This window comes from Bombina bombina, chromosome 4, assembly GCF_027579735.1.
Source record: "Bombina bombina isolate aBomBom1 chromosome 4, aBomBom1.pri, whole genome shotgun sequence".
In the NCBI taxonomy this organism is placed as follows: Eukaryota; Metazoa; Chordata; class Amphibia; order Anura; family Bombinatoridae; genus Bombina; species Bombina bombina.
This window is the reverse complement of record NC_069502.1, coordinates 360,049,144-360,066,264: the sequence shown is the minus strand read 5'-3', so window position 1 is coordinate 360,066,264 and position 17,121 is coordinate 360,049,144. Positions and strand designations below refer to the sequence as shown.

General features: G+C 36.1%; 1 protein-coding gene across 1 annotated transcript in view; it reads left to right on the top strand.

Annotated features, from left to right (window-relative positions):
- The window catches only part of WDR49 (WD repeat domain 49), a 408,032-nt gene that overhangs the window by 226,162 nt on the left and 164,749 nt on the right, over positions 1 to 17,121 (top strand). The window contains exons 10-11 of the mRNA XM_053711815.1: positions 4,352 to 4,482; positions 5,087 to 5,185. Coding sequence (XP_053567790.1) covers positions 4,352 to 4,482; positions 5,087 to 5,185 — 230 coding nt within the window. The remainder of the gene's footprint in view (positions 1 to 4,351; positions 4,483 to 5,086; positions 5,186 to 17,121) is intronic.

The window sequence follows — 17,121 nt, the reverse complement described above, 5'->3', positions numbered from 1 at the left end:
TTATTGTATCGGGCTTAGTCCCTCTTTGTCTCTTTAAGCGTGCAGACGAATCTGGATAGTTATACCTAAGTGCCAGAGTCTGTTAAATAAAATCCACTTTTTCTTTGTTGTGATGGAAACATTCCATGATCGTATCCCAATTCAAATGCTTTTAAAATATTTTTTCAATTTTAAAGTCTGTTTTTCAATTACAAATGTATAGAATTTCATTGTTTGACTAATCGTTAATTTATAACTATTAAGTCTTGTACTATCAAGGGTTAAATGAACACTAGTTTTAGGTGTGTAAGTTTTCTCAGATGACTTGTTTCTGATTGGTCTGATATACATTGTTGCAAGTGATTTAACAGCTGTGTAAGTTACTATCCGTATGCTCTGATGAACTGCCAGTGAGGCAGGAAACGCGTCAGCAGAAGGATTTCACTGTTTGCTGTGCCGGTTTGTTTTAAGATATATCAATAAAGTACGTGTTTTAACATACTGGAAACCTCACCTCTCTCTCTCCTTTCTACCCTGGAACTGTGAATCTGTTTTAGACTTACAATTTTTGCCTTGCTACGGGTTCAGGAGAGCCTGAATAGTTCCGGAGTTCAGAACAGCCTACAACAGCAATACTCACCTGTTGTGTGTGTGACAGAGGCACGAATACCGGTACATACAAGGAGGGTGAGTGATACGATACTTACCTGGCTCCATGCCATTGTGCATTATTAAGTATATCTCACAACTGTTATTTATACTATATGTGTTGTGGATGTGGTATGGATTACCTCTGCACGTAAGATCTGTCTACTAAGCAGGATTGTTGGATTGGATATAATATCTTTACAGCTAAGTGTATCCCGCGAAAAGTGGGACTCCAATTTAGGATTGAATAGTTACGCCAGCTGAATTTTGCTTTACTATTTACCTGTTCACAAATATCTGCACACAAAAAATTTTGTAAATTTCATTGTCTTGAATTTATCTCCGTGTGGACTTTGACAGTGTAAACTTCATTATCCTGTTTGACAAGTAATATTTGATTTGGTCATGGCTGCTTGTGATGATAAACAGAGGAGAGAGAGAATGGAACAACTATTTAAAGGCACAGCAACAGTTGAAAATAAAGTTGAATTGGGAACTCTGTTCATGAATAAAGAAAAAGTGCATATAAAAGAATTAAAACTTTGGTGGGACATAGAATTCCTTGAACAATATCTAGAAGAAAAGAAAATCCCAAGGGGACTACGAATGAAAAAATATCCGGCATTCCACAAAGAGTACCCAGAATTTATGGCATCTTGGAATCAGTCTCTCAGTGATTGCTCACTGATATTAATGAAAAAACTGGTCACATTCAAAAAGGAGCAAAGAAAGAATATTCTATTAGAACTTGAAAATTTAGAAGAACAACTAGAGCGTTTAAAAAATGATGAGAAATTTTTGCCTTTTCAAAACCAACTGGATGAGACTTTAGAAAAACTAAGTGTGGATCTCTCTGAACACAAATACAAGAAATATACAAGGGACACACGTGACTATGATCTGAATATTGTATATAATTGGAACACTGAAAAAAGATCACAGAAAAAGAATAATAAAAATAAAGGCAGTCACAAAAACAACAAAAAAGTGACATTCTCAAGTTTCGAAAGTACAGTTATGACCAGTGATAATAATTCTGCTTTGGCTTCAACATCGGCCACCTCTGAGACTTCAACTCCAATCACTTCAACACCGATTAGAGCCAATGAGGAAACAGATCTAGCCTCAGGAGCTAGGCCAAAAAACGGGGTTACAACTGTGGAACACAAAAAAGAAAAAAACAAAGAAAAAGTGGAAGATCAACAAGGGAAAAACCCGTCTGTCCCAAGATATCCCAGCCGCAGAACACAGTGGAAGAAGAAGAGTTATGCAAGCGGCAAATAATTAACCTGTCTTCCACCAAGTTGGATGAACATGAGGTTTCAGTTCTCACCAAGGGACTAGGCTTTTCACCAGCAAGAGACTTTAATTTGTTTGATACAATTCTTGATATCAATAAATTTGTGCGAAAGATAACACTGAGAAAGCATTTTAAAAATTTGAGTATGTCAGATTTACCTTGTGACATGCAAAGGGTTAATGTCAATTTAAGCGATAACTGTAATTTCAATGATCTGTGTGACATAGTATCCCTATGTGAGTTACAAAGTAATACCACAAACATTGATAACAGAGTGAATAAACAGCAAATAATCAAAGAACACAGACCAAGTGACTTCTATCCTGTCCAAGCTAGGAATGATATTATAGAATTGTTTCACTCTATCTTAGAGCAAGATTTGGTGTCGTTACATAAAAAAGTAAATAGTAACGACAGTAATGACTCACACAGGTATAAAAATCTGAGTAACAAAGAATTACATGCATTAAAACGTCTTAAAAATAATAAAGACATAACAATCGTTGACTCTGACAAGGGCGGCTCTATTGTAGTATTAAACGTAAAAGATTATCTTACTGAGGCTTATAGACAATTAGGGGATAGTGAAACTTACAAAAAACTAACATTTAACCCTACAATCAAGTTTCAAAGGGAATTAAAACACTTCCTAGACTTAGGAATGGAAAATTCTATTCTGTCTACTAAAACTAGTGAATTCATTTTTGAAGAGAATCCTAGGGTACCTGTTTTTCAATTACAAATGTATAGAATTTCATTGTTTGACTAATCGTTAATTTATAACTATTAAGTCTTGTACTATCAAGGGTTAAATGAACACTAGTTTTAGGTGTGTAAGTTTTCTCAGATGACTTGTTTCTGATTGGTCTGATATACATTGTTGCAAGTGATTTAACAGCTGTGTAAGTTACTATCCGTATGCTCTGATGAACTGCCAGTGAGGCAGGAAACGCGTCAGCAGAAGGATTTCACTGTTTGCTGTGCCGGTTTGTTTTAAGATATATCAATAAAGTACATGTTTTAACATACTGGAAACCTCACCTCTCTCTCTCCTTTCTACCCTGGAACTGTGAATCTGTTTTAGACTTACTAAAGATTTAAGACAAACTCCTGATTTGTTAAAGGGGCAGTCTAGTCCAAAATAAACTTAAATAAATAATTCAGATAGAGAATGTAATTTTAAACAATTTTCCAATTTACTTTTATCACCAATTTAGCTTTTTTCTCTTGAAAGCTAAACCTAGGAGGTGCATATGCTAATTTCTAAGCCCATGAAGGCTGCCTCTTCTCTCAGGGCATTTTGACAGTTTTTCACCACTAGAGGGTGTTAGTTCATGTGTGTCATATAGATAACACTGTGCTCATGCACGTGGAGTTCCAGGGAGCCAGCTCTGATTGGCTAAAATAGATGTCTGTCAAAAGAACTGAAATAAGGGACAGTTTGCAGAGGCTTAGCTAAAAGGTAATCACAGAGGTAAAAAGTGTATTTACATAACTGTGTTGGTTATGCAAAACTAGGGAATGGGTAATAAAGGGATTATCTATCTTTTTAAACAATGCAAATTCTGGTGTAGAATGTCCCTTTAACTCATTGTTCAGGTAAGCGAAGCGCAGGGGGCAGAAGGCGTCTTCTGTGTTTCTGGCTTCTTGGATTAATTTATATGGCTTATGTAGAAGCGGGTACAAGTTCCTCCTAAATTTATCACAGCTCATTCTACTCGCTCTCTAGCCTCTTCCTGGACATTCAAGAATGAAGCTTATGTGAAACAAATTTGCAAGGCAGCTTCTTGGTCATCCTTGTATACTTTTACTAAATTCTACCATTTTGATGTTTTTGCTTAATCTAAAGCTGCATTTGGTAGAAAAGTGCTTCAGGCTGTTGTTTCTGTTTTTAAATTGCATTTATAAAATGATAAAAAAAAAATCTGTTTTGAGGTGTTTTTTCTTATGTTTAAAGGATGTTTAATCCCTCCCTTTTTTCATCCATTACCCATGGCTTCTGCCACAGCTTGGGTATTAGTTCCCAGGATTAATGGATCGTAGACTCTTATCAACTATATGAAAGAAAACAAAATTTATATCTTACCTGATAAATTCCTTTCTTTCATGGTAATAAGTGTCCACGAGACCCCACCCTGATTTTTTTATATTATTTTTTGTTCTATTGTTGGCACATCCTTTTTCCCCATTTCCTCTATTTATTTTATTCCTCTTCATTCTTACCTCTGTCAGCTTGGCTATACGTCTGACTAATTACTTTAGAAGTGGGAGGGTTTATATAGAGCTCTGAGGTTTGGGAATCTTTGCCTCCTCCTAGTGGCAGGAAAGGTAATGTCCAGGAATAATGGATTGTGGACTCTTATCGCCATGAAAGAAAGGAATTTATCAGTTAAGATATGTTATGTTTTTCTTATGTCATGCTAGGATCATCACTGTTTTCCGACTGAATTCTTTAAATCAATACCTTGTTCAGCCAGCAGAATGGAATGGTGGGGTACTGCACCAAGATGATATCTTATGTGCAGCATTTTTATCTCCACAGTGCCTGGTCACAGGTAAGCAGTCATCATCTTTCTCCAGTTTAAACCCAACTAACCCTAGATCATGCACAATGATAAATTGATATTGTTCAATAATATTAACAATTTGCAAGAAACTGCAGCTAGATTGTGTTGTCATCTTTAAATGCCTTTAGTGTTTCTTATAGAATGAACTGGGAAGTACATTGTCTTGCACCATGGTGTTAATATATTTATTTTTGCATCAAGGTTCTAATTATTCGTAGATGGCAATTGTTTGTAATACAGTGCTAGAATATACCTGCTCTGTAACAGGAATATAAAATAGCTCGTATTGGTATCTTGTATATATGTCAAAAATATTTATTACTTTTCTGTTATTAAAAAAGAACAAGGGCATTACTTTGAAGTCTAGACAGTCAGATTATTGGCTTCATATATCTGTGGGTATTGCACTGCAGACATTAACTGAACATGGGAAACATTTCTCAGTAGAACAATCTTTGTCAAACAAGTAACAAACAGCACAATTTGGGATTACAATCACTTTTGTTTAATACAAGTTATTATTTTTGTGTATGTCACACCGTATAGTTAATGGAAAATCAATTTGTAATTCTTTTTGTCTCTTATAATTCAGGAAGTTATGATGGAGAAATGGTGGTTTGGAACAACAGTACAGAAAATGCTTCCCGAAGACTTATTCCTGATGCTGGAAAGACTATTAAATCAAAATCAGGTACGAATTTATGCATTGACTGCTTTTTTTGTAGCGTGCCTAAAAACAGCACAAACTCTGATTAATTATTTCCATCTTTTGCATGTTGTACACACAATAAAATATTAGCTATTAAAGGGACATTAAACACTTTGAGATGATAATGTAAAATCAAAATGTACATAGAAAAAACTCTGCAATATGCTTTAATTATTTATTTGTCCCATTATCCTGTAATTCCATTATGACATTGTGATATTTTCTGTTCCTGTTAGAAATTGAAGTGCAGAACATTAGTGACCTATTTATAACTATCCCTAATCGAAAATTCACTCTGAACCAGATATTATACACTCTGGGGCCTATTTAACAAAGGTCTGTTGGACCTGATCCGGATCAGGTCCGACAGACCTCACTGAATGCGGAGAGCTGCTGGTGCAACGCCACCCCCTGTAGATTCGCGGCCAATTGGCCACCAGCAGGGGGGTGTGAATCAACCCAATCGTACTCGATCGGGTTGAATTGCGGTGATGTCTGTCCGCCTGCTCAGAGCAGGCGGACAGGTTATGGAGCAGGTTACGGGCTCGCCAGAAACACAGGCACACAAGTTCAATCTGGAGCTTGATAAATGGGCCCCTGTAAGTTTATTCTTCGTTCATACACTTCTGCCCTTCACTTAGCCAAGCAAACCTACTTCTCTTCTCTCATATCTACTCTTTCTTCAAACGATAAATGACCCTTCTCCACCTTTAACTCTCTCCTCTACCCACCTGCTCCACCCCCCATCTTTTGTGCTCAAGACCTGGCAGACTACTTTTTAAACAAAACACGTACTATCCAAAGCAACATTCCAACACCAACCTGCAATCTTCCAACAACAGGCCCAGTTACTCCCTCTACCACCCTCTGCATCTTCCATCCAGCCACTGAGAATTAAGTTTCTTCCTTACTTTCTTCCTCACGCCTCACTACCTGCCCACTCAATCCTATCCCTTCCCATCTAATACCCTCCCTGTCTTCCACCCTCACTCTTGCTCTTACTCTTCAACCTATCACTCTCTACCGGTTCATTCCCATCTTCTTTCAAACACGCAAATGTCACTCCCATTCTCTTGACCCTCCCTTGACCATAATTCTCCTGAAAGCTACAGCCCCATATCACTGCTTCCACTAACATAAAAACTCCTTGAAAAATTAGTTTACAATCGCCTAACCCACTTCCTATCCACCAACTCCTTGCTTGACCCCCTGCAATCTGGATTCCGCCCCAAACACTCAACAGAGACTGCCCTTACCAAGGTTACTAACGATCTCTCTGCTAAAAGTAATGGCATGGCCACTACTCTATACTCATCTTACTTGACCTCTCAGCTGCCTTCGACACAGTTGACCACCTCCTACTCCTACAGACCCTTAGCTCTTTTGGCCTCTGTGACACTCCTCTTTCTTGGATTCACTCCTATCTTTCTCACAGTTCTTTTTCTGTGTCATTTGCTAGTGACTCCTCCTCTCCAATGCCTCTGTCTGTTGGAGTACTTCAAGGATCTGTTCTGGGTCCTCTACTCTTCTCCATTTATACTTCTTCACTGGGTAAACTTATCAAAAAATATGGCTTCAAATATCACCCCTATGCTGATGACACCCAGATCTACCTCTCCACCCCTGCTCTTTCTCCCTCTGTCCTTTCTCATGTCAGCGACTGCTTATTTGGTATTTCTTCCTGGATGGCCTCTCACCACCTAAAGATTAACATGTCTAAGAATGAGCTCCTTCTAATCCCCCCTAAATCTCTATGCCGACTTCTGACTATTCTATCCCTGTCGACTGCATCACCATTTCCCCATCGCGCCAAATCCGCTGCCTCAGAGTTACACTTGACTCAAATCTATCCTTTGTCCCCTACATCCAATCACTTTCTTCATCCTGCCACAACCACCTACGCAATATTTCCAAGATTCACTCTTTTCTGAGTGCTAACACTACAAAGCAAGTAATCCACTCCCTTGTTATTTCCCGACTTGACTACTGCAATAACCTACTTACTGGCCTTCCTCTTTCCCGCCTCTCCCCCTTCAATCCATCCTAAATGCCTCTACCAGGCTATTCCACCTTTCGCTCTGTATCTGCTGCACCTCTCTGCGAGTCCCTTCATTGGCTCCCCATTCACAGCAGAATTAAATTCAAAATTCTCACCCTTACATACAAAGCTCTCACCAACGCCACTTCCCACTACCTATCCTCTCTAATACACAAGTATACTTCACCAACGCCACTCCTCACTACCTATCCTCTCTAATACACAAGTATACTTCAGCCTGCCCACTAAGATCCAACAATGACCTGCTCCTTGCATCTTTGACTATAACCTCTTCCCATGCTAGACTGCAGGACTTCTGTCATGCAGTAACAACCCTCTGAAACACTATCCCTTGTGCTGTCAGGCTTTGCCCTAATCTTTCTTCCTTTAAATGCTCCCTGAATACTTTTTTTTGTTAAGAGAAGCCTACCACCCAACTAAATAATACATTTATTTCACTTACCTCACATTTCTCTCATCTAACTCTGCATTTACATCTTTCTCAATCTTGTAGCTCTCACCTCCTACCCTTCAAGATTGTAAGTTCACACCGAAATAGGGCGCTCAATTCCTCCTGTATGTGTTTGTAAAATTTTGTCCTGTCTCTTATAAATTTTATATAATTATTTTATTTAAATGAATTGTACCCATGGACAGCGCTGCAGAATATGTTGGCTCTTCATAAATAAAGTATAATAATAAGTCACAGTAATATATTGTCAATATTTAAACAGCTAATGAAATTAAAAAAAAATACATCTATAAGTTATAATGAGTCTAATCTCTTCTCTGAATGCATCGGGCCAAATTACAAGTGGAACGCTAATTAACGCTCCCTCTCAAGCGTTAACTACGCTAGAAGTTTGGCTTTTTGCGCTCATTGGGTTGCAATCGTATTATTAGTTGAAAGTAAACTGTTTTCACTCACGCGCTAACACAATGAGCACAAAAAGCAGAAGTTACAATATTGAGTGCATATTCACATAACACCCTACTCGAGAGCAAACCTAATCATATATTCTCATGTGCGCTAAAGCAACATGAAATATGAATATTTCACATTCCAAAGTTTTTATATACAAGAATATTTTTTATTTATTCATAAATAAATATTTCTATATATATTGGATGTTTTTGGTACAATATATATTTATAACTATATATATATATATATATATATATATATATATATATATATACACAGTATATATATATATAGATATATGAATATTTATTTATTTATAAATACATAGAATATATTCTGCTATGTGCAGAACATTGGAATGTGAAATATTTACAGTAAATATACACTAAAACACTTTATTAAATATTGCATTAGTATGTTTTTACATGTTTTCACCTACTTAACTGCAAAAATCTCCAATGCACTCATATATATGTCTATATATGTACATATGTCTGTAAATATATATATATATACATATGTACACAAATATATACAGTATATATATATATATATATATATATATATATATATATATATTAAAGAAAGAGAAATCGATAGTGGAAAAAAGACGTTCTGCTATGGTCCGTCTTTCTGATATACAAAATATGAAATACTCAGTGACTAAAAACGGAAATAAATAATAGCTTGCATGCAGTACTTAATAATTTCTTCTGTGGATAACTTCTTAATGCTGTGTGTTGAAGTAAACAATTCCTGCTTACCAGATCAGACCTCAATCGTTTGAGGTAAGATGTCAGCTCTGCATGTGTAAAGATGGTTATATCTTTCTTTCTCAGAGTGGCATCCTCAGGAATTCTTGATCCACTTCTTATTCCATTAATTATATGGAGCCTTTGTATTCAATGGTAACCCTGGACTCTCGGATGTTCTTTCATGTGATGGTGAGAATCTTTATCCCCTCAGGTGTATGGAGAGCGATTGGCAGTGGTTCCCAGGTTTATGCAAGGAGGAAAAAAACACACATAGCATAATACTGTAGAATATAAAATAAAATGTATTATTTACAGATGGTATTGGGCTTACATTAGAAAACCTTAATCCATGATGAGGTAAGATTTATAGCTTTATCCAACGTAATACTATATTCCCTGATGGGACCTTAGAATAAGTAGTCGATAGTGCAGTGGTGTGAGTATAGTCTATAACTCACTTAACTCACTTGGCTTAGCAGGGTGCCTTTGAGTTTGTTTTAAAAATATAAAGGCTAATATACCTTAATACTGTATGATATAAAATACTCAGCAATAAAAACAAACTGTAGCTTGCTGCTGGTTGAAAAGGAGAATGTCCGCCCACTGTATTGTCCTTACGCGTTTCGAAGTTGCCACGAACTGCAATCAACCGGTATTCCTGTCTATCCACTCTCCTCTGACAAAGAAGTTTGTGGCAACTTCAAAACGCGTAAGGACAATACAGTGGGCGAACAGGTTCCTTTTCAACCGGCAGCAAGCTACAGTTTGTTTTTATTGCTGAGTTTTTTTAACAAAAAACAGCATAGACATTGCTTTTCATATATATGCCTAAATAGCTTGATCTAATCTGTGTTATTCAGTGCACATTTGGGTTATCTATCTATTCTTAACCTCTCACGATCCACTGACAGGCAGATCATATAATATAGTATTAAGGTATATTAGCCTTTATATTTTTAAAACAAACTCAAAGGCACCCTGCTAAGCCTGGGAACCTCTGCCAATCGCTCTCCATGCACCTGAGGGGATAAAGATTCTCACCATCACATGAAAGAGTCCAGGGTTACCATTGAATACAAAGGCTCCATATAATTAATGGAATAAGAAGTGGATCAAGAATTCCTGAGGATGCCACTCTGAGAAAGAAAGATATAACCATCTTTACACATGCAGAGCTGACATCTTACCTCAAACGATTGAGGTCTGATCTGGTAAGCAGGAATTGTTTACTTCAACACACAGCATTAAGAAGTTATCCACAGAAGAAATTATTAAGTACTGCATGCAAGCTATTATTTATTAAAGTTTTTAGTCACTGAGTATTTCATATTTTGTATATCAGAAAGACGGACCATAGCAGAACGCCTTTTTTCCACTATTGATTTCTTTCTTTAATATCTCCAACAGTGACAGGGGTACACTGTGTCAATTCCTAGGCAGCACGCTATTTATATTTGGTGGATCTGAGTTTCTTGTTTATTGTATATTGGGTATTGTATATTGTATATGGATTAGATAAACTTCTATTCTTATATTTATATCCCAAATACACTTACACTATATAACAGGGACTCTTTTCTATACATTTATAGAAGCATTCTAGGACAATTTATAACCTTAGAAATAGAGTTAAAAAACTAAATTCTCTACATAGGTTTAGCGCTGGTGATTTTCTTTATCTTTACATTTATATATGCATACATACATATACCTTTTTAGGCATGTATATGTAGGTATCTCAATGTTAAAGCCCTTTGTCTGCATTTTTTATGTGTAACACCTGAGATCTCAAATCTTTGTGTGCAATATTTTATTTTAATAATTTTTATTACATGGTGTCTTTATGAATGTATCTGTACTTTGTAATGTATTTTTTATGTGTTTTGTGACATTTTTTAGTTTTGCGACACAGTTAACCAAATCTCTGAGGACACGGTAATCATTCTAGAGTAAATTGCGATTGCACTCAAGCGATTAGGTTTACTTTCAACTCGTAATACCAGCAGTAAATCCAACAAGCTCAAACCCCTTATCAATTCTGAGTAAACGTTAACGCTCCACTCGTAATTTGGCCCTTTGTGTTTAATGGGATTTTTGAAATACATGATTTCTTAGGAATATATACTGTAGTTACTTTTATATAAATTGTGGAAATAAACAGACTGGTATAATATCCAGAATCATTGTTTTACAATCTCAGACTTAAAGGGACAGTATACACTCATTTTCATATAACTGCATGTAATAGACACTACTATAAAGAATAAGATGCACAGATACTGATATAAAAATCCAGTATAAAACAGTTTAAAAACTTATTTAGAAGCTGTCAGTTTGGCTCTGTTGAAAAGGTCGCTGGAAAGCCCACTGCAAGTGGGAAATAAGACACTCCCCCCCTCCCCCTTCTTTTGCATATGAAAAGACCCTTTACACAAACAGGAGCAAGCTGGAGAAGGTAGCTGACGGTATTCACATAAAACTTTGGGGCTTGGTTAGGAGTCTGAAAATCACAGCAATGTTATTTAAAAATAAGCAAAACTATACTTTTTTTTTAAAACAACAACTTTATGGGCTATATAAATAGATAATCTGCAAAATATTTATGCAAAGAAAAAATGAGTGTACAATGTCCCTTTAATCATTCACATCTATGTCGAAGTAATACAGTATAATGAATCCTAAGCATGCAATTGAGATGATGTACCCCATTTACTACCTTTATTGAATAGTTGACCTGGCTCAAGCCAGATTTATTATAGATTTAATCAGCTCAATTGCACTTCAGTTTCGTTCAATAAAAAATGGATTTACATAGTGTCTGCTTATGCAAACTTTTTTTTTCTACAATTAATCTGATGTAATTAACAACCTCATTGTCATTAAAATAGATTGGGATTATATATTCTAGCAAACATTTTTTTGTGTAGCGCTTTAAGCATAATTATTCTACGGTACCTTTCAGTATTATTAGAATGTTAACTTTGTATAGGGACAAAACATTTATTTTGAAGGTGCTTAAACACATTAATATTGTATATGTTCTTGAATTATTATAATTATTTTTCTTAACCGTATAACATTTGGGTGCATCATCCCTACTTTAAACAGGAAATAAAGTGTTTATTCTTCTATTAAAGGTCAATAGATAAGTTAGGGCTAGTTTACAAAATGAAAGTGAAGGCTGCAAGTGTTAAGAAGCGATAATACCACTAACATAATCTATAACACTTCCATTTTTACAAAGTTTATCTGTTTTTCACAGAAAATAAGATATTGTTATATGATTTTGAAATGCAGATGCAAACCTCATATGGTTTTCATGTGAAGCTGCAAAGTTGCATATGTTTCAATACTTTCACGCAAACGGTATGGAATGCTATTACCGCTCTAGAGAAATCTATACTACCTCCATTTTGTGCTATGATATTACAAGTAATTGGTTAAATATTTGTGCCTCAGGATATTCATTGCTCAAGCACAAAGTAGTTTATTCTTACACTATGTCTAGCAAAGCATGAATTTTGCTTTCACGTATATTCTTCCTTCAAATTAAAATAATTTATCTTCTAATGAGATACATTTTTTAAATATGTTTTTTAAATAATCTTTCCAAATAGCCTGTCAAATAATCTGTTTAACCCAAGCTATGTAATTACCAGCTAGCTTTAAGCAGTTTTGACAAAACTCTTTACATAGCTTCAAAGTTTGTTTCTTTCAAACAGGTGGTGAGAGTCCACAATCCATTTATCCTGGGAATTACATTGCCCTACCACTAGGAAGAGGCAAAGATTCCCAAACCCCAAGAAATCTATAAAATCCCTCCCACCTCACCAGTACTTCAGTCTTTAGTTTGCCTCCACTGGAGGTAGTCGACAAAGGAAGATGTGCATTTGACTCTTCAGAGGGAGGGGTTCTCAGATTGAGTAGATGTCCATTTCGCCTCAGAGTACAGTGTTTGTCAGAGGGATGTATTTGGAGTTTTGGAAGTGACATATATTTCGCCAGTGGGGATTTAGTTACAAGCCTTGCCATAGGGTTGCAGGGACTTGTCCTTTGCCTCTACCTGTTGGTTCATCCATATACACCTATTTCAGCTCCTCTGCTGTTATGTTTCAGCACATGCTTTCTACTAGATTCCTCAAGTAGCATAATGCCTTTGGGTAAGTATTATATTTTTAATCACTTGGCACTCTATAGCCGTTTAGGTTATCTCTCTATATATGTACATAGCCTTAGGACAGATATAAATATATGTTGTTATATTTCACATTCACGCTCATATTTTGACACACACTAGTTTCTTCTTGTGCATACATTTTTTGACGCATGTTAACACACACTGGTCTTTGGGTCTACGTGTGTCGGCGTGATAGTGTAAGTACTTTTTGGAGCCCTTTTCTATTATATATGAAATTAGTTTAATGCACACTTCCTGTTTCAAGTTTGCTGCCTCAATGAAAATTCTAGGCTTTTTTAGAGGTGTTTTTTTTTTCATCAGCAGTACGTTTCTCCTTTTCTTCTAAAACTCTTTTAATGGGGATATTATTATTTAATGTTGTTTTCTGCATGTAAACCACATATTCACTCATACAGGATAGCCTATGAGGAATCTTATATTAATTCCCAGTGTAGGTATAATGAAATACTGGTCCAGTAACCATACTGTTACAGGTGGTACAATCCCCACACTTATAGCAACCTAATTTCCTTTTTCCATCAAGTCAGGAAACTTTCTGATAGTATTTCACTGGGTCATCCTTTATGAGGCTGCCACAAATTGAGACCCAATGGATCTATTGACTCAACACGGTCTCCCCAAGGGGATTAAACACACAGTTGGACTTTATCATTTTTCTAAGATGAATGGAGTTTCTATGATCATACGGTCTAGGTTGCCATACTGTAATCTTAGAATTAACATGGCCCTGATGCTGCTGTGATGGAATGCAAACACTACTAGTGTCACATACACTTGCAAATAAAAACGCCCAAGTTCTCTACCATACAACTATAGACACAATGATAACAGTGAAACAGTCTATGTTCAATAATGATCAATGTAATGTATTATATGTTTTTAACCTATATAGGATATTGTTTAGTGGTTGATGATACACTTTTAAATGGTTAAGGTATAGCGCGATCGTCAGAGTCAATGGGAGGAACAGCTGATCGTGTTGTTGTACTGCTGACAAATCAGGATACGTAACACGCGATGATAGGCTAATTAGCCATGCAGTTTTGTTATAAGGGGGGTGGATGCAACCCCATAGCGGATCCCTGCTCATTGGCTCTGCTGACCAGAAATAGATGACACGAGTAGTTTAAATAGAGGTGGGTTGTATGTTTTAGATATAACGCTTTTTCTTGATAAAGCCTTGTAAGAAGGTGAAACGCGTTGATTGAAGGACACTGTCTGTACAGCAACAGACTCAGGAATTTACAAACGTCATCTCTGCGCAGAGAAAGAATATTTCAGAATCCCTACGGATTCACTTGAAAAAATAAAATTGAATTTAAAGAGCCGTTATTGGCTGAAGAGGTACACGTGATCAAAGTATCACAGGAAACACGGAAGTGTTTAAAACCAGCAACGCTGACCTCTGAAAACACAAGTTGAACAGCTAACGGAGTGAAAGGTGTGAAACTTACATCATTAAAATGGATGGGTAAGAGATGGAATAATAACTAAGGAGTGTATATACACTGCTGCAACCGACACATCATTACAAGGAAGGGTATATTTTCCACCGATGTCTGTTTCATAGTAAATATTTCCTTACACCCGTATAGTGGGAGTTCTGACCGAACCAGTTACATTATCAGATCTGCCGTAAGGAAGTTATACTCTTATCCAATAGACTGCCTTTTATCATCTGTACCCCTGAAGCGAAGAGATATTCATAACAGTTTCCTATGATATATAAATATAGGTGGTATTCTTTGTATCTTTTAAGCACTTTTATGATACCGAGTTGTTGCTTTTACAGAGATCTCTAATCATTTTAGCAGCATATTATATTATTGTTTTTAGTATAAAGCAATCATTGTTTTCAGCATAAGTTTTTATTTTAACCTGGTTTAGAAATATTTATAACAACAATTAATTTTCGTGTGACCGGTCACTATAGCACTAGATAGTCATTATTAACTTTTTACCAAGTGTATGGCAATGTATTAATAAATTCTATATTGACACTTTATTGGCGTAGCAATTTTTAAGCTTTTTTAGCGCTGTACTTACCCCTCTTTTTTCTCTATTATACACTAAAAGTTTTCTGGGGAAAGCTGTTTTATGGTACAGCTTAAATTACTACTAAGGTTGCGCTTTCTAATTCCTTTATGCTTGATATAACGCTTTTTCACACTTGGTGTCCCAGTGAACAAGGTACCCGGTTGGTACCAAAACGTTTGGGAATATGCCTTTTTAATGCAGCTTTAATAAAAGTGACGTTTTATGCTACCAAAAAATTTGGTGAGAGCAGTCTCTATTCTGGAGTGAATGGAGTGGAATTGATGTAATACATTACACAGCAACCTGTACTTTGGATTGGTGAGTGCACTGACAAACAAACTGCTACATATGGAATTTACAGGTTGCACCCCACAACTGAAAAATTGAAATATTGAAAGAATGGAAATATTCTGTTGTTGAAATAATAGTGAAATATGGACTGTCTTCTACCTCTTATTTAGTGTGCCTTGTTTTTAAACCTTACTCAGGACTTTTTGTTCATTTACTGGGCTGAACTGTGATATAACAAGAAATACTGTTATTGCCATCTGAATTAACTGTGTTTGTTCAACTGTGACTACAGTATGGAGATGTCGGGATCCACACAGTAAAACCCTGAATTTTGCAGGAAATGGTTTTCCATATTAAACAAATGTTACTAAGATCTTATCCTCCTAGCAATTGAAGAGACCAACAGATTGTGTAATTTAATCAAAAAAGAAATTGAGGAAGTTAAACAGTAATGCTATCATGTTATATTTAAGGACATCATTGAAAACTGGGTTAGAAAACTAGAGACTCAGCTTGCCAAATATAAAAATGATCTATTTAACTTTAAAAACAGTAAACTGGTTACCGTAGAAACAGACTATCGAGAAAAACAACTATATTAATGGTTATTTGGGAAGGATGACACGCAATATCAATTTAGACGTAGAAGACAGGTCAGAAATAGACGCAATATGGACACAGTGGATAGCAGTGGGGGTGATACATCAGAAGGTGAGAATGCTAATTTGACAGAGAGCTCTAATGCTGGGGTCCCTTTAGGTGGGATAACCACACGTTCAGCAGGGAGACCCCCTATACCTACACCACAAAGAAACGACGGAGGTCCCATATCAGAAGGGGAGGTTTCAAAGAAAAAAAAAAAAAAATGCAAGTAAATATAGTTTATAATCTGAGTGACCATGTTTTGAGAGAATGTGAGATGAATGTGTTTAATACAGGTCTGTCCTTTGTCCCCATGCCCAAGGTTGACATATTTCAGGTCAACGTGGACATATACAAGCTGCAAAGACAGCTCAAATTAAGGGATTCTTTCAAAGACAAGGTACAGACAATATCAGGCACATTCAAATCTCCCTCAAACTTTGAGCCTCCAAATACGAATCCCTCATTACGGAGCTTCACCCGAATGTTAACTAATGATTGTGAACAAGCTAAATCTGTAACACATTTTTCAAACCTTAAAAAAAGATGAAAAAAAAGCCCTTCAATACCTTAAGGATGATAATACCATTATCATACAAGCAGCTGATAAGGGTGGGTTATTGTGACTACAAGAGAGAAGCCAATAGACAACTGACAGATAATTCTGTGTATACTAAAATTGATTGGCAATCCAACTATGGCCTTTAAAAAGATGCTAGATTCTATTTTGAAGTGTGGCTTTGAAGCAGGGGCAATAGATGAAAATGAGTACGACTACATGAGTGTTAGATACCCGGTGACACCAGTATTTTTTTTTTTCAATTTTATTTATTGTTTTCTCATTAACAAGGAGACACCACAGAAAAAGGAAAAAAGAAATCGATAACAACTTGAAAGTACATATCATACATTGGATATTTTTCTTATTTGTTTTTCAAAAAAAAAAAAAAAGAAGAAAAAAAGTAGCATCCAGCAAGTGAAAGGGTCCGGCTCCCAAAATTACTTTTAAAAAACAAATGACCATCAATACCA